The sequence below is a fragment of the Sminthopsis crassicaudata genome, chromosome 3 (genome assembly GCF_048593235.1).
Source record: "Sminthopsis crassicaudata isolate SCR6 chromosome 3, ASM4859323v1, whole genome shotgun sequence".
NCBI classification, from domain to species: domain Eukaryota; kingdom Metazoa; phylum Chordata; class Mammalia; order Dasyuromorphia; family Dasyuridae; genus Sminthopsis; species Sminthopsis crassicaudata.
The window spans coordinates 229802155-229829672 of NC_133619.1; the positions used below are offsets into that span (position 1 = coordinate 229802155).

At 33.3% G+C, this 27518-nt stretch overlaps 1 protein-coding gene across 3 annotated transcripts in view; it reads right to left on the reverse strand.

The window, feature by feature from the left end:
- STS (steroid sulfatase) overlaps positions 1-27518 on the reverse strand; it is a 215700-nt gene that overhangs the window by 56341 nt on the left and 131841 nt on the right. For all 3 annotated transcript variants that reach the window (XM_074300196.1, XM_074300197.1, XM_074300198.1), the window contains one exon: positions 6226-6363. In XM_074300196.1, the coding sequence (XP_074156297.1) occupies positions 6226-6363 (138 nt within the window). The remainder of the gene's footprint in view (positions 1-6225; positions 6364-27518) is intronic.

The window sequence follows — 27518 nt, forward strand, 5'->3', positions numbered from 1 at the left end:
AAGGGACATGTATGTGCAAAAAATCTGTGGCAACCATTTTTGTAATGGCTAGAAACTGGAAATTGAATAGATGCCCATCAATTGGATAATGGCTGGGTAAATTGTGGTATATGAATGTTATGGAATATTATTGTTCTGTAAGAAATAACCTGAAGGATGAAGACAGAGAGGATTGGAGAGACTTACATGAACTGATGCTAAGTGAAATGAGCAGAACCAGGAGATCATTATACACTTCAACAACAATACTATATGAGGATCAATTCTGATGGAAGTTTCTGTCTTCAGCAATGAGAGGGACCAATTCAGTTCCAACTGATCAGTGATGAACAGGATAAGCCACACCCAGTAAAAGAACACTGGGAAACAAGTGTGGACTGCTTGCAATTTTGTTTTTCTTCCCAGATTAGTTTTACCTTTCTAAATCTGATTTTTCTTGTGCAACAAGAGAACTGTATAAATATGTACACATGTATTGTATTTAAGATATACTTTAATATATTTAACATGTATGAGACTGTCTGCCATCTAAAGGAGGGGGTGGAGGGAAGGAAGGGAAAAGTTGGAACAGAAGTGTTTGCAAGTATCAATGTTGAAAAATTACTCATGCATATGTTCTATCAATAAAAAGCTATAATTAAAAAAAAGAAAAGAAATGATGAGCAGGATGATTTCAGAGAGCCCTGGAGAGACTTACATATGATGCTAAGTGAAGAGAATAGAACCAGGAGGACATTATACACAGCAACAAAATTATGTGATGATCAGTTCTGATGGATGTGGCTCTTTTCAATAATGAGGTGATTCTGGCCATAATTCTAATAGACTTGAGATAAAGAGAGCCATCTGCACCCAGAGAGAGGACTATGGGGATGAAGTGTGGATCATAATATAGTATTTTCACCTTTTTTGTTGTTAATTGCTTGCTTTTTGTTTTTTTCTCATTTTTTTCCTTTTTGATCTAAATTTTCTCGTGCAGTATGATTATTGTGTAAATATGTATATAGAATTGCACATGTTTAACACATATTGGATTACTTCCTACCTAAGGAAGGGGGAAAAGGGAAGGGAGGGAAAAAATTTGAAACACAAGGTTTTACAAGGGTGAATGTTGAAAACTATCTTTGTATATATTTTGAAAATAAAAAGCTATTATTTTTTAAAAATAATTTAAGGTATTTCTACACCAAAAAGCATGGGGAGGTTGGAGGAGAGAAGTGTATGTGTGTATATGTGTATGTCTGTGTTTCTGTGTGTGTGTGTGTATGTGTATGTGTATGAATGTATGTGAATGTGTGTGTTTTCACTTCTCCTCATTTATGTGTTCTTCTAGAACTTCTTTCTCACTTAAGAGAAATAGTATCTACCCCTCTTTTTTCCAAATTTCTTCCCTAGGTGTCATATTATTACATTTTGAGCATTTGCATTCCAGTCAAATAAGCCTGTTAATTGTTTCCTATACACAGTTTCCTCTCCAGCCTTTGTGCCCTTTGAAATATATGCCCCCTAAGCTCAAATCTTTCAATTTGAGTTTTTAATTTCTTTCAAGAAACAGCTTAAAAGGTAGCTCTTACACTATGGTTATTTACATAATCCATTGTTATTGTAGTTGTATGTTCATTTCTTCTTAAATGCTTTATAATTACTTTGTTGTGCACATGTTATATGCCTCGACCAGAATATAAGCTCATTGAGGGGAAGAATTTTATCACACCTCCTTTTTGCCACACTTAGCATAGGTCATGGCAGATAGTTGGTGTTTTATAAATGTTTGCTGAACTGAATTGAAGATGACACTTAAGATACCTGGAAAATGTACCTACTCTGGCATTTGTAGCAGTGTGAGACCCAAAATGACAAGTAAACAAGATGCTTTAGAAGACCCTGCTATATACTTGTTCCCAGTCCTGATGCTATTTTACGGCAAAGAATACAAATAAAGATGAATTTTATTTTTCATTCATTTTGGGTGTGTATTAATTGTCATATTCATTCATTTATTTTCATTTCTTTTCATTCTTCAGGATTTTAAAGGGAACTTAAATGTACTGTTGACATCCTCCTTGGCATAGGACATTTAAATAAATTCATTTTTCTGTCTAATATTAAAAGTTCTGGTTGATAACCAGTCTGTAATTTGGTAAATATGTCTTCAAAGTTTGCCTGAGTTTTAGAGACATTCATTTAGTAAGTATCAGAAGGGGAATTTGAATCAAGGTCTTCCAGATTCAAAGTCTAGAATTTTATCTACAGTGGCACACTATCATGTAATTATCACTGTCCAGATAGCATCTATTTTCATTCTGAAATCACATTCTGAATAAAAGGCTTGGGACAAAGAAGAAAGTTCCACCTTCCTACATCAAAACAAGATAATGGTGCTACAAGGACAGGTTCTTTCTAAAGTAAAGGCAGGACCTTAATTCTAGCATCATTTTTAGATCAGTTTACCAATTTAATGACTGTTAACTTGCTATCTTCCCTCTCTATTTCTCCTCTGTCCTCCACCAAATTCTTCCCATCATAGCTTAATCCAAAAAGTGAAAGTCAGCACTGGAATTTGAGACTTCTACAATATGAATGAGAATTATGTTTTTTTTTTTCTTTTGTAGTTGAGCTCTTTAAACCCAGCCACTCCATCAAAATGGCTCTTGGACTGAATTAGTGAAACTGATTTGGCTGTGTAGCAAGATGAGAGAGTGAGTTCAATTTATGAAGGTCTTTTAAGGGCTTTTGATTTAAAACAGAATAAATTATTGCTGTTCAGTAAAGGGATGCTTTTCTGATGAGTGGGTTAAGTGGCCTGATTCCTCTTTGAGTTCTCATAAACAATGGTTTTGGAAAACAAAATCCAGGGCATGGAAATTTAAAAGCTTCAATATTTAGCTACTCTTAGTCATTTCTCATGGCCAGAACAGAATTGTGAGAATTTTTCTCATTTTTTTTTGATGGCCACGTTGATTTCAACAAAACCTGCCAAAAAGATATCTTTGATGTTATAAAGTAGTGCTGATGGTATTAATATAGTGTCTCTTATTAATAATACACAGAGTATTGGAATATGAATGTCCAAAGACATTTAAAATATGTCTAGCTAAATATGACTAAAGTACCTATTGGTATATTTTATGGATCATATGAGGAATAAAGTACAAAAAGTAACCTGAGATTCTTTGTAAGATATCATTTAGAGCACCAAAGTTATGTTCATAGAAGCACGGGGGAAAAAGAACTTTATAAAAATAGGTCTGAAATATTTATTACTTTCAGCCATACTTTTAAGTAGAAATGTTAAACACCCTATATTCCTGGAATGTCCTGAATGGATTCCAAATCATAATAATATTTATATAGCATTTCCTATAGGCCAGATGCTATGTCAAGCATTTTAAATTATTATTTTATTTAATTCTCACAATAATCTTGGAAAGTATGTACTATTGTTTTCACCATTTTACAGATGAGGAAACTAATGCAAATAGAAGTTAAATGACTTGCTCAGGGGTCCCATATCTAGTAAGTATCTAAAACTGCATTTGAACTTGGGTTTTCCTTATTCCAAGCCCAGAACTCTACTTAGCACCACTTAAATGCCTCATATAATTGGGAAATAATTAATGATTTTTAAATGCAACAAAACATTTTACATAACTAAAAAATTACATTTTAAAGGTAAGTAAATATGTGGTCAAAGGGATGTATAAATTAGTGGCTCCATTTCCATTAGTGTTTAACACCACTAATCTAAAAATATAAAGATATTGACTACACATACCAAGTACTTACTAAATGTCTTTTTTTTTTAATTCTTTCTTTCTTTTTTTTTCTTTTTTTTATTATTTTTTTATAATTATAACATTTTCTTTGACAGTACATATGCATAGGTAAATTTTTTTTTACAACATTATCCCTTGTATTCCCTTCTGTTCTGAGTTTTTCCCCTCCTTCCCTCTACTCCCTCTCCTAGATGGCAGGCATTCCCATATATATTAAATATCTTATAGTATATCCTAGGTACAATATATATGTGCAGAACCGAATTTTGTTGTTGTTGTTGTTGCAAAGTAAGGATTGTATTCGGATTTTTTTAAATTCTTAAGTGAATTATTTGGTCCCAAAAAAAGAAGAGTATTCATGCAATGTTCCACCTACATACATTCAAACAATAGAATGGTTATTTACAAGTCCTCATAGGAAAATCAAGTTATCCAAGTGTAGAGGACCACAGATAGTAGGGGAACTCTGGGTAAGGTATAAGACCTTTATTTGGTTTGGCTCCCCATTTCCCTTGGTGTTCTCACTTTTCCTGAGAAGTCAAGGAGGGTGTGACCACCTGTGTTCTACCTGAAACAAGGATACTTACAGCAAAGTGTTTACTCAGTGTGATTGATGAGATAATGGTTCTCTAGTTCCTATAAACTTAGTGTGATATGGTGATATAATGATTCTACAGTTGGCACATGCTCAGTGTGCTATAGTGATGTAATCATACTAAGGTATTTATGGGCTGAGAGGACTGGAGAGGAAGTGATTATGCCCTCACTAACTTCTCAGGAAGAGAGGTGAAAACACCAAAAAGGAGGTGATCATGCCCTCCCTGACTTCTCAGGAAAAAAAGTTAACCTCAAGGGAAATAGGGAGCCAAATCAGATATTGTTCGTGGTTTCCCTCTGGGCTAAAGGGTCTTATACTTTACCCAGAGTTCCCCCACTATCTGCGGCCCTCTACATCCAGTTTTGATTCTGCAGAGATCAGTGGAAAAAAATAATAACCAGGGTGAACACAATGCAGTACTGTAAAGGAAATTGTGATGATTCACCTGAATTCAGATTGATTATAATAACCAATCTTAATCTTATAGAACAGTTGATGAAATATACATGTGAAGAAGTGGAGGATTACAAGATAAAATATTGTCACTATATATATATATATATATATATATATATATATATATATACATATATATATATATATATATATATATATATATATATAAAACATAATATCACCATATAGCTTACTTTTATATAATTATTTGCCTCTTTTAATGGAGGGGGTATATCAACCTGCCCTGCCTCATTACATTCAAGAACAGCTATGATGAAAAAGTAAAAATCCAACAAAATAATCATAATAATAATAATAACAACAACAACCACAACAATAATATGGTCAGTATTAGCTGTATTACACAATATAGCCTAGAAATGAGCTTTCCATATCTATCAGATATAGGAGAATATCATTACTTTGAACTCCTGTACCTTCTTTGTAAAACAAAACAAAACTCCAAAAACCACCTGGCAAATGTCTAACTGTCCTCTAGAGTTGTCTTGAGAAAGGGATTATCTAATTTTATAAATAATATGATCTGCTTCCATATTTAGAGGTTTCATGGACTACAAGTCTATGGAAACACATGAATACAGAAGAGGATTGACACTATTAATAGCACCATTTACAATGTTTAGTCAAGTGTACTCTTTTTCTTCCTGTTGAATTTTGTAGAAATTATTTGACAAAAATGTTGTCTTAAGATTAAAATCCTGTACCTGGGTTGTTTTGAGTTTTTCTTACCAAAATATGTGAAAAAAGCCTCTACTCCCTATATTATGGAAGAAAATTCATGTCTTCAGTGTAATTTTGTAATATGATTAATGCTTGTATTAAGTGCTTAAAAAAAAATCTCCAGTATAATCATAGAATATACTAGAAAGGAGAGGTCACTCAGAAGCATCAAACTACAATAGAAATGGTCATATAGTGACTTAGAAAACTAAATTTAACATCATATATGTTGTATTAAATTTTAATTTTTGTTAAACATTTTCCAATTATATTGTATTCTAATTCAGGTCCACAATTAGGTGTTTTGTTGCTTGTGACTAATAGAGTTTATTTCATCTGGGTAGCTCTCTTTTTATATATAAGGAAATTAATCTGGGAGATTTAGATCAAGTAGTATTTTAAAGGACTAGAGCTAGAATTCTGGCCTCCTAACTCCTTAGGGCAGGATTCTTTATACTCTGTGCCACTGTTAGTCCCTAAAGCTCTCATTATAACAATGTGATTTGCTTGATACTTTTGATAGAAAGAAATGTATTGAAATGAGCAGAGAATTATAGCCAATAGGGAAAAAAGTCACCTTAAAGTTTACTACAAGGACAAATTATTAAGTGGAAGTGCATATTATGAAGGATCATTAAAAAACAGAGTTCTCACCTTTATAAATTCCATTACTTCCTCCATGGATGTCTCCCTTATCAGTCACTTCCTCAATGTGAGCTCCTTGGTCAGAGGTAAAGTACACAAGTGTCTTATTTGTCAATTTCTTCTTATCTAGAGCTTTTAAGATCTGCCCTAAAGAAAGAAAATATCCTCAGTTTTAAACAGCTCATTTCACACAAAAGAAACAGGCATGCCTGCCCTTATTAATTTGTCAGTTAATTTCCCTGGAAAAAAGAAAATGCATTTTTATGTATAGCAACTGGCATCATGCTGATCACATTAGGAGACTAACATGTGGAACTAGAGGCAATCAAGAGAGTTGTTTGATTGCTCTAGGGTTTCCTGGAATATTGAACAAGATTTGCAGTCATCAGACCTAAGATTTTAAAAGTCTGTTCAATGCAGTGGTTGATCTTCACTGACAAGAACCACAGAATGGTTCTGTAAAATATGCCCCAAAAATTTGCTCTAAGAATTGGTCTCCCAGCTTCATAATATTTGTAAGAGATATGCTATATCACTGATATAGAATTACTGTTATAGTTAGCTAAGCAAGGGAATTATATCCCCAGGCTTAAACCAACAACGGAAAAAAAACAAGAAAAATAAATCCTCCCATTCCCCATTAAATAATTACATTTTAAAAAAAGATTCGTCTTTTATTTTATCTTGAATCATTCATTAAATGTGGTTTCCCTTCTCCAGAAATACTATAGGGGATCATCTAATGCCTCATTTTTCATTGGAACATTTGTCATGTAAACTCTCATTTTGAAAACTTTTTTAAAAACGTTGATAACTCTCTTTCCCCCTCCCTTCTTCTCTTGCTCACCAGACACCAAACATAAGACCCTTGATGTAGAAGGTGAGAAAAGCAAAGCACTGTGCTGGCCACTGCTCTTGCAAGTGCTGTGGTCACAGCTATCAATAACCCAGAAAAGGACAATTCTTGCCACCAAAATCCCTGGCATTGTTAATAGGTAATCCGAAACTGATAGGATTTTATTAGTGGAAATAACACTAAAGAAGCATTACAATTTGGTCTGCTGCTTTACCTTACAAATCTTTCTACTTGATTTGTAAATGAAACCTTTCCTCTGCATTGCCTCACCCATTAGAATAGAAACTTCTTGAGAGCAGGGGTAGTCTTATATTTCAATTTGTATCACCAGAACTTAATATAGTATTTTGCTTGTAGGGAAGTGCCTAATAAATGCTTTTAAAATCCATTTTTCTTTTAATACTAACACTTCCACACAATCACATACATCTTTGCAAAGTAAAATTAGGCAATGTAGAAGGGTGCAACATATAATAATTTGGAAATATAAAATGTAGTTGATTTTTGAGGAAATTGTCACTTTTTCTTTATATTTGCAATAATTTTCTATAATAGCTAAGTCATGCAGAGCATAACTTATCTGGTACTGGTACAATTCCAATTTGTGGGTGTTTGGTGAGCCTACTTTTTTTTTGAAGATTTATTTATTTATTTGTTTGTTTGTTTTTTATTCATTTTTTCCAAATTATCCCCTCCCTCCCTCCACTCCCTCCCCCCGATGACAGGTAATGCCCTACATTTTATATGTGTTACAATATAACCTAGATACAATATATGTGTGTAAATACCATTTTCTTGTTGCACATTAATTATTAGCTTCTGAAGGTATAAGTTACTTGGGTAGATAGACAGTAGTGCTAACAATTTACATTCACTTCCCAGTGTTCCTTCTCTGGGTGTAGTTATTTCTGTCCACCATTGATCATAGTGAGCCTACTTCTAAAAGCTTGTGACAAAAATAAATAAATAGATAGATAGATAAATGAAAGTTTGTGATGATGTAGAATAGTAAGTGCCCTGCATTGCAGGTCAATCTGATAGTACTCAGCTTCTTAAGCTGTGATTTAAGACCCACCCCATTCATAGCTAAATGTGGTGAAGGAGTCATAAAATTATGATTTGTTATCAGTAAATAAATATTTGAATTATATACCTGTTTTATACAGGTACATGTGCAGGATCATGTAAAAATTTCTGAGGCAAACAAAGGTCATAAGTGGAAAAAGTTTAAGAAGCCCTGTGACAGTAAAGTTGCAGAGATGAGATTCAAACACAGGTTCTCTTGAAGTGAGTTGTGGTCCCTTTAAAAAACTAGTCCTTTCAGATTGATTTATTCCTTTCTGATTCCCAGCCCCTCCTAGCTGATGCATTATCAATTCAGGAAGCTAGGACCTTTGATTCATAAATCTTGGTCAAAAGCATCCCTTTGAATTTCAATAGGAGATCTGGGCTTGCCCCAGCTCCCATTGGATCTGAGACAACTTGGACTGTCCCAGCCCCGATTCTAATGATCTGCTCAGGCTTCTCAACCCCCACCAAGAAAATTCTACCCCTGGATGAAACCCAGGGAGGAACCAACTTGGGACTGCACCCACAGGCCCCTTTAGCTAAATCTCTCATTATAAAAGGAGTCAGATCTGTTGGCAGAGGTTCCAAACATGCCAGCTATGACATGCTTGGCATCCCAAGGAGCCTCTGCCTACTGAAATACTGTTTACAGTGTCCTCTTCTCTTTACTTAACGCCTTTTACTAACTAGACTTTAACCTTATTTCCAAACCACATAATAAACCTCTTTTATCAGTCTAGGTTTTCTGGTCTGTAAATTCCTTTACAGGGGACTCTTGCGCCACCAGAAGGGAATCCCAGAACTACCTACCCTTGTGCCGCCACTAGACCTCATTTAAACTTTGTTTAACTCCCTGACCACCAAAACCCCTAATTTCATTTTGGGTACCCCAAATCTATACCTCATCACTATCATTATGAATCTAGCTCTTTTCACTGAATCATGCTATTAAAAGCGGGTTTGTCCTTAATGGCCATAGGGTAACCAAATTGTTTTGCTTTGAAGTCTTTTCTAACACTATGAGGACAAAATGAGGAAGAACAAATGGGATATGATTTTTTCCAAAACAATTAAAGCAAGAACACAAATAATATAATTGGTGTCTTCAGTTTAGAAAAATATCTAAAGTCATGTGACGCAGAACATCGTTTTTCTCCTGTGATGAAGCAGGTCTCACCACAAAAAGATGTAACGAATATTTCAATTTGTTAACAAAGTTGTCAAAATTTGTAAAATGTAGGGACAGAGACAGGGACAGGACCTGTGATTTAAGTGTCCTGGGAACTCCAAGATGATGAAACTTTTGCTTACCAATGCAGATGCTGACATTTAATAAAATGCTCACCACAAAAACAAGCATCAGTAAGTATGTACAGAACTGAAATGCACAATAAGTTATAGGCACTATTAAAATAGATTGATTGCTGAGGTAAATGACATTAACGGATGTCATGCTTTACTGTTAGAAAAAACACATATGCAGATTATATGCAAAGGATTATCTGATTTTATCACTAATTAAAGTCGTATTCCTTTGAAAAAGGCAATTAGTTGCAATAGCAAGAAGCTACAGTAAATTTCCACAATCCCAATATTTCTATCCCAAAACAAGATGTCTTCTTTTTTTTTTTTCTTTTTGCTAATGCCAATTTCTTAGTTAAAAGCATGCAGAATAAGGTGGGTAATTCAGGAAGATCTTTATATCATGATTCTATTTTCATTAGTATTTTCCAAGGGCATACAACCATGCAACTCTAATTCAAAGAATAAATCACTTTTCATATTTTCAGAAGTACCATGGCTCAAAGTACATTCTACACACAAACTAAAAGAAGAAGAAAGAAAAAAGTTTGCCTTTCAAATACAATTCAGATTTTCATCACACATAACCAGCTTGTCCCATTTTACTACTCTATTTCTTCCCTTTAATTCAATTAAGTGTTCCTTTCTTCTATACTCCCCAAAATCTCTCTAGGCCATTTTTATCCTGAAACTCTTTTACTCAGCATTTAATATGCCCATTGCTACCCTCTCTACTCCTTACATTCTGCATCTTTCCCATGGGTTCTACAGTATATTTAATATAGGATATTTGGTTGGGGTTTTTTGCTTTTATCTAGCTTTATTAGTCATTGCCTATGACAAATGATCAATACCATGGAAACTAGAAAGTTAAAAATAATGCATTTAAAATCCTTTTTTCAAACAGGATGGAGCAAAGATGGCACAGAGGAGATATGTCTTTATCTGAGTTCTTCCTCATGTCCCTCAGATCAACACCAAATCAAGCCTTTGAGCTGGTTTTGGAGTGATAGAACCCACAAATATTTGGAGGGTAATAAATTTCCAGCAGAAGACACTTTTTAAGAACTTTTAGAAAACGTGTTTCATTCTGCCAGGGAGATGTAGCATCCATACACCGGGGAATCTACTAGGAGGCTCTTAATCAAAATACAGCAGTATTGGCTACTCTGTCTTTGTTACAAATCAGTGGATCCGAAGACTAGCTGTAATTTTGCCAACACAAATTCAAAAGGCAAATAGTGAGCCTCTGAATCTCAGAATATTGTGTTGCCTGTCATCTGGGGGAGGGGGGGAGTGGAGAGAAGGAGGGGAAAATTTGGAGAAATTAATGCAAGGGATAATGTAAAAAAAAAGATTACTCATGCATATGTACTGTCAAAAATTATAATTATAAAATTAATTTAAAAAAAACAACCACAAAAAAAAAAGAATAATGTGGGACCTGGCCACACCCACCTAGTACTGAAAGTCAGCAGCCCCAACCAAGCAGAACCATTGTCACTTATAAAGGAATCTTGGGCAATCTCCCCTTTGCCCTAAGAGCAGACCTCGGCCTTTTAAAAAATGAACAAAAAAGCAAAAAGAACTCTGACTATAGTTTTTATGGAAAAAAAGAGAAGTGTCCTCAATATCTAAGGACACTAAAAGCAAATCGTCTCCAGATGAAGCCCTAAAGGGTGATATGAATTGGTTCCCATCTCACAAGATTATCTTGGAAGAATTCAAAAGGGATCTTAAAAGAGAATTAGAAGAAAAATGGGGAAAGGCAATGAGAACATTTCAGGATAATTTGGAAAAGGAACACAGAATTGTATGATAAAAACTCCTTACAAAATAGATTTAGTGAAATGAACAAAATATATATATAACTCCTTAAAAATATATTTGACAAAATGAAAAAAAAAACAACTCCTTAAAAAATAGAATTTGTGAAATGTAAAAAACAAAAATCCATTGAACAACTCATTTAAAAGTTCAGTTGTCCAAGTGCAAAAAGGAGCTAAAGAAAGTAACTGAAGAAAATAATTCACTAAAAATTAGAATTAAACAAGTGGAAATTAATGACTTAATGAGACATCAAGAATCAGTCAAACAAAACAAAACAAAAAAAAAAAAAAAGAAGAAAGAAAGAAAGAAAGGAAGGAAGAAAGAAAGAAAGAAAGAAAGAAAGAAAGAAAGAAAGAAAGAAAGAAAGAAAGAAAGAAAGAAAGAAAGAAAGAAAGAAAGAAAGAAAGAAAGAAAGAAAGAAAGGAAAGGAAGGAAGGAAGGAAGGAAGGAAGGAAGGAAGGAAGGAAGGAAGGAAGGAAGGAAGGAAGGAAGGAAGGAAGGAAGGAAGGAAGGAAAGAAAGAAAGAAAGAAAGAAAGAAAGAAAGAAAGAAAGAAAGAAAGAAAGAAAGAAAGAAAGAAAGAAAGAAAGAAAGAAAGAAAGAAAGAAAGAAAGAAAGAAAGAAAGAAAGAAAGAAAGAAAGAAAGAAAGAAAGAAGGAAAAAGAAAAAAATAGAAAAAAAATGTAAAATCCCTCATTGGAAAAACAACTGACTTGGAAAATAGATCGAGGAGAAAAATTCTAAGAATTATTGTACTTCCTGAAAACCATGATAAAAAAAGAGTCTACACATCATGTTTCAGGAAATCAACAAGGAAAAATGCCCTGATGTCCTAGAAACAGTTTCATCCAAGAGAATGCCAATAATGAGACAACTTACTAAAATTTATGGGATATAGCCAAAGAAGTTCTTAGGGGAAGTTTTATATCTCTAGATGCTTATTTACATAAAATAGAGAAAGAGAAGAAAAATGAATTGGGCATGAAGCTAAAAAAGCTAGAAAAAATAATAAATTAAAAAAACCCAAGTAAATACTAAATTTGAAATTCTGAAAATAAAAGAGGAGATTAATAAAACTGAAAGTAAGAAAACTATTGAAGTAATAAATAAAACTAAGAACTTGGTTTTATGAAAAAAAAAACACAACAAAAATAGATAAAACTTTAATTAATTTGATCAGAAAAAGGAAAGAAAAAAATCAAATTGTTAGTCTCAAAAATGAAAAGGGAGAATTTTCCACCAATGAAGAGGAAATTAGAGCAATAATTAAGAGTTATTTTACCCAATTGTATGCCAATAAATCTGTTAATCTAAGTGAAATACATAATTACAAAAATATAGATTGCCCAGATTAACAGAGAAGGAAATAAATTACTTAAATAGTCCCATTTTAGAAAAAGAAATTGAGCAAACTATTAATCAACTCCCTAAGAAAAAATCTCCAGGGCCAAATGGATTTACATGTGAATTCTGCAAAACATTTAAAAAACAATTAATTTCAATATTATGCAAACTATTTGGGAAAATAGAGAAAGAAGGAATCCTACCAAATTATTTTTATGACACAGACATGGTGCTGATATCTAAACCAGGTAGGGTCAAAACAGAGAAAGAAAATTCTAGATCAATTTCCCTAATGAATATTAAGACAAAAATCATAAATAAAATATTAACAAAGAGATTACAGCAAGTTATCCTCAAGATAATACACCATGACCCAGGATTTATACTCACAATGCAGGGTTGGTTCAATATTAGGAAAATTATTAGCATTATTGACTATATCAATAACCAAACTAACAAAAATCATATGATTATCTCAATAGTTGCAGTAAAAGCATCTGACAAAATCCAACACCCATTCCTATTAAAAATGAGACTATAGTAATAAATGAAGTTTTCCTTAAAATGATCAATAGCCTCTATTTAAAGCCATCAGCAAACATTATATATAATGTGGACAAACTAGAACAATTCCCAATAAGACCAGGGTTGAAACAAAGTTGCTCACTATCACATTACTATTCAATATTGTATTAGAAATGTTAGCTTTGTCAATAATAGAAGGAAGAGAGATTAAAGGAATTAGAGTAGGTAATGAGGAAACCAAATTATCACTCTTTGGAGATATGATGGTTTACTTAGAGAATCCTAGAAAATTAACTAAACAACTACTAGAAACAATTCACAACTTTAATTTTTTTTTTTCCTGAGGCAATTGGGGTTAAGTGACTTCCCCAGGATCACACAACTAAGAAGTACTAAGTATCTGAGACCAAATTGAACTCAGGTCCTCCTGACTTCAGGGCTGGTGCTCTATCCATTGTGCCACCTAGTTGCCCCCAATTAACAACCTTAGCAACATTGCAGGATTCAAAATAAAGCCACAAACATCATCAGTATTTTTATATATTATCAATTGAGTCCAGCAGCAAAAGATACAAAGAGAAATTCCATGTAAAATAACTATAGATAATATAAAATCTACCTGCTAAGGCAAAGTCAGGAACTATATGAACACAACTACAAAACACTTGCCACACAAAGTCAGATCTAATCTCTTGGAAAAATATCAAGTACTCATGACTAGGCTGAGAAAATATAATAAAAATTACAATACGACCTAAACTAATCTACTAATTTAGTGTCATACCAATCAAATTCCCAATAAATTATTTTACAGAGCTAGAAAAAATTATAACAAAATTCATCTGGAAGAACAAAAGGTCAAGAATTTCAAGGGAATTAATGAAAAAAATGCAAATAAAGGTGGCCTAGCTATACCAGACTTAAAACTATATTATAAAGCAGTGGTTATCAAAACCATTTGGTACTGGCTAAGAAATAGAGTAGTCAATCAATGGAACAGATTAAGGTTCACAGGACAAAATAGTTAATTATTATGGTAATCTAATGTTTTGACAAATCCAAAGACCACAACTTTTAGGATAAGAACTCACTATTTGACAAAAACTGCTGGGAAAATTGGAAATTAGTATTTCCAATTTAGTGACCTACACCTAATACCTTATACTAAGATCAAAATGGATTCATGATTTAGACATAAAGAGAGATATCATAAGAAATTATAAGAATAAAGAATAGTTTACCTCTAAGGTCTATGGAGAAGGAAGGAATTTGTAGCCAAAGAAGAACTAGAATATAATATTGAATACAAAATAGATAATTTTTATTATATTAAGTTAAAAAAGTTTTGTACAAACAAACCCAATGCAGACAAGATTAGAAGGGAAGCAATAAATTGGGAAAACATTTTTATATTTAAAAGTTCTGATAAAGGCCTCCTTTCTAAAATATATAGAGAATTAACTCAAATTTGTAAGAATTCAAGCCATTCTCCAATTGATAAATGGTCAAAGGATATGAACAGGCAAATTTCAGATAAAGAAATTGAAATTATTTCTAATCATATGAAAAGATGCTCTAAATCACTATTTATCTGAGAAATGCAAATTAAAGCAACTCTGAGGTACCCCTACACACCTCTCAGATTGGCTAAGTTGACACGAAAAGATAATAATGAATGTTGGAGAAGATGTGGTAAAACTGGGAAACTAATACATTATTGTGAAGCTATTTACTGATTTAACCATTTTGTAGAGCAATTTGTAACTATGTCCAAATTGCTATTAAAATGTGCAGCAGTGTTTCTACTGGACTTGTATCCTAAAGAGATCATCAAGGAGGGAAAGGGACCCACATATGAAAAAAATGTTTGTAGCAAACCCTTTTGCAGTGGCAAGAAACTAGAAACTGAATGGATGCTCATCATTTGGAGGATGGGTGAATAAGTTATGGTATATGAATGTTATGGAATATTATTGTTCTATAAGAAACAATCAGCAGGATGACTTCAGAGAGGCCTGGAGAGTCTTTCATGAACTGATGCTATGTGAAATAAACAGAAACAGGAGATTATATAATCAATTCTGATGGACATAGTTCTTCTCAACAACAAAATGATTCAAGTTAGTTCCAATGACCTTATGATACAGAGAGCCTTTTTTAGAAAGAGGACTGTGGGAACTATGTGGACCAAAATAATATTTTCAATTTTGTTGTTGTTGTTGTTTGCTTGCATTTTGTTTTCTTTCTCATTTTCCTTTTTGATTTGATATTTCTTGTGCAGCACAATAATTGTGGAAATATGCATGGAAGAACTGCACATGTTTAACATATATTGAATTAGGTGCCATCTAGGGAAGTAGATCGGAGAAAGGGAGGGAAAAAAAATTGGAACAGTGTGAATGCTGAAAATTATCCATGCATATGTTTTGAAAACCAAAAAAGCTTTAATAAAAATTTAAAATAAAAAAAATCCATTTTTCTTTTAATACCACAGTTCAAGAACAGAGAAAGCAGAATAGGGGTAGAGCTGATTGAAAGCAGATTGGTATCTACAGCTTTAGAAATATCCTGACTATTTTCAGTATTCTCATGTAGAAAAGCATGATTTATTTTTTTCCTACATCTTTTATTTCTGAAAATATAAGGTGGATAAAGGATAAATGGCATTGACACAACAAGAATTAGACATCAATGAAAAGTCACAGAAATTCACAGAAACATCATACTCTCTAGTCTAGCCTATGGTTCCAGAATAATAGTAGAGTGAACTAAGTCACTCAATACAAATGTGAGGTAAAGACTATTATCAGGAGCTTGTATATGCTTGTAGTGTACATTTACAGTGTATGTCAAGGTATGCCAATGAAAGTAAACAAATATAGAAGTGGGATATCCCAGAGCAAAGATGTCAAAAATCAGGGACTGTGGGTAGGCAAACATCCACAAAAAGACTAGTGTGTCCTGAAGCAGTTTAAAATATAACTGGGAAATGTTTAATATTTAAATATTTAACATTTAGCATTTAAACAATAATATTTAACAAAATAAACAAAACCATAATAAATTTTTCCCTCTGACTATAGAAAACTATGGTGTAGGAAAAACTAGATTGAAAAGTGATCATCATCAAGAATCCTTATAGGACTTGGTTTCAAATTAAAAAGTAAAAGCTCATTTGAATTACTCACATTTTTATAACAGTTAAAGTTTTGTAAAGTACTTTATACACATCTCATTTGATTCTCACAATAACCCTGTGAGATGAGTGCTATTATTAATCCCATTTGACTGGGGTCAAAGATGTGAAAGTGTCTTGCCCCAAATTACACAGGTTGTGACCAAGAACATATTGTGCTGGGCCTAGAGTCAGGAACACTCAAGTTCAGATCCAGTCTTAGAGATTTACAAGTTCTGTGACTCAAGGCAAGTCATTTAACCTCTGTTAAATTTATTCAACTGTAAAATGTAGATAATCATACATACCTCCCTAGGTTGTTATGAAGATCAAATGAAATAATATTTGTAAAGTACTTAGCACAATGTCTGACATAGAAATTCTTATTTTCTCTCCTTTCCTCCCTACCTTTTTTTCTTTTCCCCTTCTTTTCTTCCTTCCTTCCTTCTTATCTTCTTTTCTAATCTTCCTGAATTCTTAGCCCAGAATACTGTTCACTATGTCATGCTGTCTATAATGTTTGAAGAAATTAGTTAAAATTTTACAAACAAGAATATGTTTGTGTAGAACTGATAACCCTAGATCCTAAAGTCCTTTTAGCATTCTTTAATATGAAAGATAAAATCTGGGCTTCTTATCTGTTAGGATCTTCTTGCTGTTCGTCATGTTTCCTATGTTTGAGTTGCTTTCATAAAGCTGGGAAATTTCAACTATTTAATTTTTTATATGACAGATTCCATAAATTCTCACTAAACATCACTTTTCAAGCTTCTGGAAGAAATCTCCATTGGGAATAATTTTTATCTGCTACTGTATTCTTGGTCTTAAAGCAATCAATTTAAAGTATGAAAGCTCTACAAATACTATTTTCCAGAAAAGTTCTCAAAGTACGATGATACCAATTTATACAGGATGATAGTCTTTGTGCTATTGATTGAGAACTATGGTATTGCTTAAACCAAGCTGTTTTTTCCATAACTTTCTCAAGTTGTTAACTGCAATACAACAAAAAGAGAAAACAGTGCCCTTTGAGAGTACTCACTTATTTAAGTGGCAAAACCAAGTAAGACAATTTCAAAAATAAAAAAACTTTAATACTCACAGATGACTTATGCCAGTTTAAGGTTTCCTAAACAAACTTTAAAAGTCTCTAATGGGAATATTAGAAATTTAAAACTCGTGGGCATTTTTTTTCTCTTTAAACATTTCTTTATCTTTCATGATTTTATTTTGTTGGTTTATATTAATTTTTGTATGCATGGAATGGAAAATAATGTTTTCCAAATACGCAAGAAAAAAGTATAGGAATCATAGGATTATAAATAACACATTTGTGTTACTCAGGTTGTAGAGAGGCAGCTAGGGGATCCATAGATAAAGTGCCCAGCCTAGAGTCAAGAAGACTCATTTTTATAAGTTCAAATCTGGCTTCAGACAAGTGACTAATTGTATTACCCTGGGCAAGTCATGTAACCCTGTTTGCCTCAGTTTCCTTATTTATAAAATGAGCTAGAGAAGGAAATGGCACACCGGTTTACTATCTTTTCCCAAATAAAGTCACAAAGTACCAGAAACAACTAAACAAATGGTGACTTTTTTTGGGGGGGAGGAAAGGGAGAGGAGGTATTTGTTTTTAGCCAACATCTGTGATTTCACATATATAGGGAGCATCTTTTAAAGATATTCCCTTTCCCAATCCAGTCTGACCACAGTTTTCTGGCTTAGAACATCAAAGAGTTTCCAGGAATAATAGTGCCCTTGTTAGAGTCATCCAACTAATGTATGCAATAGACATGAACTAAGTCCTCTTAGTTCAAAGGCCAACTCTTTATCTACAATGCCATGCTGCTCTTTGGAATGTCAATTAAAGAAATAAGTATTTTCTTGACTATCAACAACATTGTGACTGTGAGAGCCAAAACATGGTAGAAGAATTTATTCTGAAATGACTATTTTCAATGCTGCAATTTTCTAGATGTCATTTACTGTGCAAAACTATAAATAACTTACTTTCTACATTTAGGGTTTCACCTAGGACTACTTCTAGCACTAGATGTATTATGAGGGCCACATGGAGTGCTCTTAAAACTGTTTTAAAGAGAAAATTAACCCACCTACAACCTAAAAGTAGTATTGGGGCTTAAACAATCTAGAGAGAAATGCTCTGAGAATTATGTAGTAGGAAGAATAACTGAGTCCATGGCAATTGTTCCTAAATAGTACAAAGCAATTTCACAGAGTCAAGGATGCCCTGGGTCTAGGTTAACACTTTGTTGCTGTCCCAGAGTTAGATATATAATTTCCATATCCAACTCAGTATACATTTAAACACCATACAAAGAGCATGCATGATATTTGCTACATAGAAGATACATAATCAAAGATATAGTCTGGCTATATCTTTCTACCAGAAACAAATGTTCAAAACTTTTAATATATTGATCTTATTTTTCTTCATTAATGTGATGATAGGAAATATTTATGAGTCTGATATTTAGATCATGTGATAGAAATGTGATAGCTGGTATGAAGTAAAGGTACTTGCAAAGAGAGAGAAAAAAAGTTTTAACATAAAATCCAGAGATTATGTCTTCCATTAGTGACTCATATGCTGAATATGTTAGCAAGGTAATGCTCTTTTTGTTCCTTTAAAAAAGCAAACACTAGGCTTTGATATATGAAGAAGATCCATAAGGTAATTTTCTCATTATGTTCATGTCACATCTGTACTGACTAGATGTGAGAATAAGGGGACAGCAAAGAGGGAAAGCATAATTTCTCCTATAGCCTCTATCTTTAAAATGTGGGCATCATGGGCCAGTACAAGCCATACCTTTTCTCATCTCACTGAACATTCCTAATTTCAAATCAACATCTTTAACTCCATCCTTGCAAAGAGCTTTCTTCTCACATTTGGGAAGGAGAGAGAAGAGGAATAATGATGGAGTCCAAGTGACCCAGCAGCCTCACCTTTTTGAGATAGGGAAGCTAGTTCTCTGATTGCTTTTAGTCTGATGAGGAAAAGGAAAACCCTAAAGCCTGCTTAGTTCCAACTATTTTTTTCTTTTTTTATTACTTTTTATAATTATAAATTTTTGACAGTATATATGCATGAGTAATTTTTTAATAACATTATCCCTTGTATTCATTTTTCCAAATTTTCCCCTCCCTCCCTTTACTCCCTCACCTAGATGACAGGCAATCCCATACATTTTACATGTGTTACAGTATTAGTTATAACTATTAATAAGCTTATGCAAAATTTTAAAAAATCAAAGCTATAAGATTCTTTATTGATTTAGTTCTGTCTCCAGCCATAAAGAATTTTGGCATTTTTTAGATAACAACTCAAATCATTCATTCTCTACAAATCTATTCATTCCTTGATGACCCACACAGAGGTGTGGCACAGGTAAAGACAGAATAGGATTTTATGGATTTGGGTGCTTTTATAAATAAAGGTGATGACATCCAAGTAGAATATTACAGCATGGGATAGCAGGTCCTGGAGGACAAAATCCCTATACTACCATGATACAATAGACCACTTTCAATGATACTGAAATACAGCCATGAGCTGGTAGCATATAATATTAGGGTGTAGGAACATTAGAATATATCTAGGGGGAATAGGCTTTTTTTAAAGGTAATGGGGACACCCACTTGCACTTAGAAGTTCCTCAGACCTGACCAATGTTTTAGCTAGAGCTATTCATTGGGATTTGGAAAGGTACAGGATATGTAGCTTCATATGTAACCAAGCGATTTGAATATTGTGCCTCTGGGTATAAAAGATTATTCATGGCCTTTAAGAGTGTCTTCTCTACACATTCCATGTCACTGCCAGACAAACCATTCCAGAAGCTGCTGCTGAAACCATTTTGTTTTGGCATTATGAGTATCATATAGACCCCTAAGTCCAGAGTCAAGAAGATCTGAATTTAGATCAGGTCTCAAAAATTTCCTAGCTGTATGATCCCAGGAAAGGCACTTAAACTTCTTTTTGCTTCAGATTTCTCAACTACAAATAGGAATAATTACACCTATCTCCCACGATTGCTGCAAGGATAAAATGAGATCAAATGAGAAAATGAGAGAAATATTTATTTTCTTCTTCACAACTGAAGCTTATTTCTTGTCTCTATAGCTTTCATAAGTATATAATTAATAGCATCTATAAGTACATTATTAATCTCAAGTCAGAAGCTCCCAATTGTACAGCTATACCTCTCAGGGCTTAAAACTTGTTATCTGCCTTTTCTGCTGGATCACTAATATTGCTTTTTAAAAAGAAAAACAATCTGAAGGTATGCCATGATTGCTGGACTTTAAGCAACACTGCAGTCAATAACTAATACCCATACTTCCCTCCTTACTATCCTGAATAATTTAAGACAGGTCAACATTTTTACCAAACAGAATCTCCATGGTATAAACAAGGCATTCCATATCTGTCAGAGAGAAGAATAGATTATGCATTTCAGTCCCTCTTTGATATCCATGTCCTTTAAACTCTGTAATGTGCTTCTTCTAGCATTTATGAGGATCAGATATGTAGAGTTGGAAATGTCCTTAGAGCTCGTTTGATCCAATTCCCTCATTTTATAGATGAGTCCTAGAGATTTTAAGATCACAGATTGGAAGAAACAAAGCTAAGCTTTGAACCCATGCCTTTTTTCAACTCACAAACATTCTTTTCACTTTGTCCTTCTAGGATCTACTGTCTCATGCTATAATATTTTACTTGGATGATATCACTCTTTACTTATAAAAGCCCTTAAATCCATAAAGCCCTGTTCTGTTTTCACCAGTACTACACCTGTATATGGGCCATCAGAGAATGAGAATGGATCTGCAGAGAATGTTATCATTGATGGATTTCAATAATATGTAAGCTAATCGAGGGCTAAGGGTTGTGGAATTTTTTAAATAACTATCACTAGGTGGTTGTCTTGTCAGCACTTCACAAAGACACAATAGGTCATCCTAGGGCATATTTGTGGACAGATACTCTAAGTAGGTATTAAAAGAACTAAAAAAGGATTTGATTACCACCCTATCAGGAACAATCTCAATCAGGATAGAAATATGTTTCCAAGGTAACTTTAGACTTTCATCTAATGAGACAGCTAGGTGGTATACTGAGTATCTTAGTGGTCTTGAGAAAATCACTTAACTTTTGTTTCTCTCAGTTTCTTCACTGTAAAATGGAGGCACTTACTGTCCAGGATTTGTTGTGAAGATAAAGTGAGATAATATTTGCAAAGTACTTTGCAAGACCTAAAGCTCTATTCAAATGTTAGTTATTAATATTATCATTATTATAGCTATGAGTTATATCATTATATTTACCCAAAAATGGTGGCAGAGTGAACTACACTATTTGAGGGGTAGAAAAATTGATGGACAATCAGTGGCAATCAGTTTGAAGGAATATAATACCAAATCATCACATATACAGACCACTAGATTTTATATTTTCTATTTTTCATCTATAAACTAAACCAATACCAGATTTGTTAGCTCTATTTTCATGAAGTTCAACTACAAAATTGAATACCTTCCTAGAAGCCAGAGCTAATGAGCAGATACTTTACCAGAAATCAGATTATTCAGTTCAGTCATTTTCAATAGTGTCTGACTCTATGTGAATCCATTTGTGGTTTCCTTGGCAAAGACACTGGAGTGGTTTCCTATTTCCTCCTCTAGCTCATTTTACAGATGAGAAAACTGAGGCGAACAGAGTTAAGTGACTTGACCAGGGTCACACAGCTAGGAAATGTCTGAGGCTAGATTTATAATTAGGAAGATCAGTCCTCTGGACTCCAGGCCTGGCACTCTATTCACTATGCCACCTAGATGCCCATAAACCAGACTAAAAAGGCCATTTAAAACAAATCCATTTACTTCTATATAAAGAAAACACATTTTGCTATCCCTTATGATCTCAGTTTTTCCTAGTTCTTGTTATATGACTATAGTTCTGGTAGTGGATCATTATTTGAAGTAATCTGTGGTCAGTCAATAAAATCTGCAGAACTTCTTAGAGGCTGTTGAATACATACAAACATACAAAGAGATGACAACTGGCATAGATCATCAGTGGTAGTTTGTAAATATAAACAAGAACTAAACTTGTCTGATTAGGATAAAGATTTTAAAAATCTTAACACGAAATCATTCTTATATGGTTAATTATATATTATAATGCATGACAGAGGTTAACAATGCTATACATTGTATCATAAATCAACCAACCAATCAATACTTGTTAATTTCTTAATATGTGTCAAGCACTATGCTCAGTGTTAAAGATACAAAGAAAGGCACACATATACACTCTCATATATCAGTCTCTGCTCTCAAAGAGTTCACAATCTAATGGGAGAAAACAATAAGCAACAACAAAGAAAAAACAAGCTATACATATTGCAAATTGGAAATAATCAGCAGATGGAAGGCAGTAGAATACAGGGTGATCAGAAAACAGGAACTATAGCACAGGGAATTTTTCTAGGACTTGAAGGAAATCAGGGAAAAATCAAAGTGGAAACAATTAAGGACAGATTTCCAAGCGTAGCAGAAAGTCAGGAAAAATGCCCACAGTAGGGAATACTAAAAAAGTGTCATGATGAGAAAAGCAAGACAGGCCAGCTTCATCACTGATTTTTCCTTATTTATATGTAGATGTTCATATGACCATAGATTTCTAGTTTCAAAATCAAACATCATTTAATCCAACTCCATTCTATAGATGAAGAAACTGAGGGTGAGAGAAGTTAAGTGACTTTTTTGAAGATCACACAGGTAATAAGACATTTACAAACATGCCTCAAAAGTCTATTCCAATCTTTTTGTGCTTCTTCCAATTAAGTCATTTTTGTCCTAATCACACTATTTATATATGATTTATGACTATGTTCCTACATCTGCAGATACCATCTGTAATGGTTTCATTGCTGTACTTAGGTGTCTTTCCAGGTTAACAATATCAGAATTTAACTTGGCCCCTTGCATTTGCTGGAGGTAAATAACTTGACAAGTTTTCATCTCCATGGGAAATACTGATGCTTTCCTGTCAAAATTCTGAGCATAGAGCATTTCAATATACTGTATTCACAGAAAAGAAATTTGCCTTATGCTTGTATTTAAAACAAAATATTTGATTCATATAAAGAAATCTCCTAATGTCTGTCCCCAGAGTTACTCTGGGCATATGTTGAATGTGTACACCCTGGGAGAATATAAAGTCCTCATAATTCATCTGAGGTGGGGCATTTTTTCTCTCTTTTCTTCATCCTCACTCTCAAGCAGGGAACATAGAAATTTCCTAAAGGATGTGACTTAGAGTAAATAATATCCTGTTTGGCTTTCCTTGATGATTCTAATCTGATTCTGAATCTAATCTAATGTCTACTAAGCTATCATATTTTATGGAGCTGAATTCTTCAGTCTTGCTATAAATAATGGTTTAAAATTTTAAATGTAATTCTTTGATATTTAATATCATCATCAACTGAATTCAGCTCCTAGAGAGCACCAAAGTATTGAATGTAACTACTACCTAAAACAAAAAAAATATATATATATATTACTTTGAGATAACTGTCGATTCAATTTAAATCCTTAAAATTGAAAACTGATAGAATTGGGGATCACTAAAAACTGACAGAATTGTGGTATATTATGCAGTTAAAAATGACACATGAAGAATTCAGAGTAAAATGCTAAGATTCTATGAACTCCAAGTAAAATACACACAAGCAAAAAGATGACCATGATGACTAAAATCATGTCTATGAAAAGTCCACTAAGTGAAAAACAAATTGAACAATTGAAAAACCAATAGGCAGCTACTAGGTAGCACATGGAATGAAATAGTAGAAGAGGAGGAAGGAAGACCTAAGTTCAAATCCAGCTTCAGATAGTTACTGGTAGTATGTGTTTGAGCACATCACTTGACACTTGTCTGGCTCAATTTCCTTATCTATGAAATTGAGATAATTGCATTTATCTTTCAGGGTTGCTGTGAAAATAAAATTAAATAATATATATAAATTTTCACTATCAATAGTCCTGGAGACAGATAAGAAAAGATATTTCTAAACTTTTGGCAGACAGTTAGGGCATTACTAAGTTAGAATACTGTACACGTTTTCAGACATAGTTGTTGTTTTTTAATGTTTTTCTTTGTTACAGTGAAAGCTAAATTTGGAAAGAGAAGGGAAGGTAGAAATTTATAGAAATAACTTTTATGTAAAAACAAAAGATATCAATAAAATAGACTTTTAAAAAATCTTAAGTAATAGCTATAACATGAGCAGCAAGAAAACTGGTGTATGTAGCAATAATAACTGGAAGTAGTGCCTTCTCTGCTGGAATTGACATTTATGAAAAACCAAAGATTATGTATATAGAAAACTGTAGGCTAATAATCAGCTACTAAGAGAAAAACAATCAAGCCATTTTTTTGCAGTTTATGTTATATTAATTTATCATTTAGCTAATAAAAAGATGTTTCTGAAGTACAGATTTTTCCATGTCATACCTCCTTTCTCTTCAATTAACTTTAATTGTTCCCTATCACTTTGAGAATTAAACATAAAATCTTCTATTTTCATTTTAAAAACCCTTAACAATCTTGCCTTTTTCTACCTTTCTAGTTTACTACATTCTGTATGTTGTATAATCTAGGATACTGCTTCCTTGATAGACCTCATACATAATAATCCACTTCCCTATTTTGAGTATTTTCCCTGGATATGCACCATGCCTGGAAGGCTCTCCCTCCTGGTCTCAACTTTCTGACTTAACCTTAAGTCCTTCAAGTCTCAGCTTAAACCCTACCTTCTGTAAGAGAACTCTTCTCTTCAAAGCCAATGCCTTCTTTCTGAAGTTATCTCCAATTTTCTTTCTATATAACTTGTATATATACATATATATATATATATAGTTATTTGCATATTATTTCCCCAATTAGAATGTGAACTCCTTGAGAGCAGGGTCAGTTTTTCTACCTTTCTTATATACCCATCACTTTACACTATGCCTAACATAGGAAATGTTTAATAAGTGCTTATTAACTTGACCTCACTCACTTCCAGCAAGCTCTTTTACATTTTATTTTAAAAAATGCTTTCCTTCCATATAATATGATTATGGCCAAGATTTCACGTTTCTTTTCACAGTTTTCACACTTTTCTTTTTTTCTTTTGAAGAATTGAAGACTACATAAATGAAAATTTTCATTTCCCTTTGTGTATTAATCAGTCTTAAACATTCCTAACACAGATAGATTAAAACCTGAACACACACAAACATTTACTTAATTTCTGAGAATCTGTGTAAAGTTGTTTTTTTTTTTTTCCTTTCTCACCTTGACCTTCAGCTTTCCTGTCTGCAGCTTCTCTAACATACCTGAATAACTTTGAGATAATGTGTTTACCTCACTGTAGGTTAAGGTTGCAAGGCACTCAAAACAATGAAGCACTTGTCAGTAGCACAGAAGACAAGCTGTGAATGAAGCTTTTTCTCAACACTGTGAATACCTAGAAGGAATGAAGTCTGACTGTGCTGTCCCCTCTGGGGAGTACTAGAATGATGAAGGCTAGCTGTACACTGTCTCCAAAGGTGACATCTTGAATTTAAGCAGAGTAGCAAGAGAAATGTAAGACAGTAAACATTTCTGTTTATTCCACCATCATAAATGTTTTTCCTTCCCAAGTTTAACTATTCAACTGACAAAAGAGACGTTTATGTGTCTTAAACAGAAACCCTAAATATGTTGGGGGGCTTGAAAAGAAACCAATATATTTATTAGACTGTTTAGCTAAATTATAGATGGCAAAAATCTAAAAAGAGATTTTTGGAAAAATAAAACTGGCATGCTTGAGTCTCACAGTGGAATATAACCAGGCTTGTTACTTGAAAGGCAAATCTATACTCTCACTTTATAAAATTCTACTAAAATACACTATTAGTATTAAGTGGTGATATTACTGAAAATATAAGGTTATCAGAAATCCCTGCATCCTAACATTTCTCCCCAGACTATTAACTCATCTACTGGAGTATTTTACATAGGTTTCATCCTAGGGAAAGGTATATTATATATAAGCTCTACAGTACCAGTTTATAATTGCCTTTCCTAACTATAACCAATAAGTTCAGATGTGATTATTTACATGGCATCCTATAATAATTATTATCATTACTATAATGGCTTTGCTATCTGGCCTCACTAGCTGTATGACCTTGGGCAAGTCACTTAACTCCGTTTGCCTCAGTTTCCTCATTGTAAAATGAGCTGGGGAAGGGTGTGACAAATCACTTCAGTGTCTTTATCAAGAAAACCCCAAATAGCATTACAAAGAATCAGACATAACTGAAAAAAATAATTGAACAACAACTATGTGCTTACCAAATGCAAAAAACCCTGTATTGTCATGCTTACTATTCCTGATATTCAACCTTTAACAGATCTCCATTGTTGGTTAGCAGTATGCTATTGTCATTTCAAAAACAGATGCTTCAACTAATTTCCATTAACACAAATCTCAGAATCTGAGGTCCAAAGATACCTCAGTGGTCCATCTGGTCCCTCTTCATATATGAAGAGCCAAGAGGCAGCATGGCAATGTAAATAATGAGCTGGCTCTGGAAGTAGGAAAAGCTGGATTCTAAGCTCTGCCTCTGACACATCCTTGCTGTATAATCTTGTATAACCTGGGCAAGTCTTTGAGCATTCTATGAATCTCCAAGAATATATGCTTAGATAAAATAATAATAATAGTTTATATTTACATAATGCTATCAAGTTTTTAAAGCAATATATTCTCATTTATTCATCAAAACAAATCCTGAGGTAAATGTTATAATTAGCATTATTTATTTTTGCAGATAAAGAAACTGAGGCAGAGAGAGATTTAAGTGATTGTCAGGAATTGCAAGGCTCCCAAGTGTCAGAAGCAAGATTAGAATTCAAGTCTTCCTGACTGTGGGTCATATTTTTTGTTCCCCTTGCTTTTGGTCAATGTTGATGGAAAGAATTTCCTCATCCAAAAAAGCCATAAGTCCAGTTCCTATCTTTTTATCTAAGAACATTAGAAATATTTTGTGGTCCAATGGCATTCATTCACCCCACAGAACTTTCTTTTGTTTTACATAAATCCACTATAATGTTATTCCCGTTCTTGCTATCCAA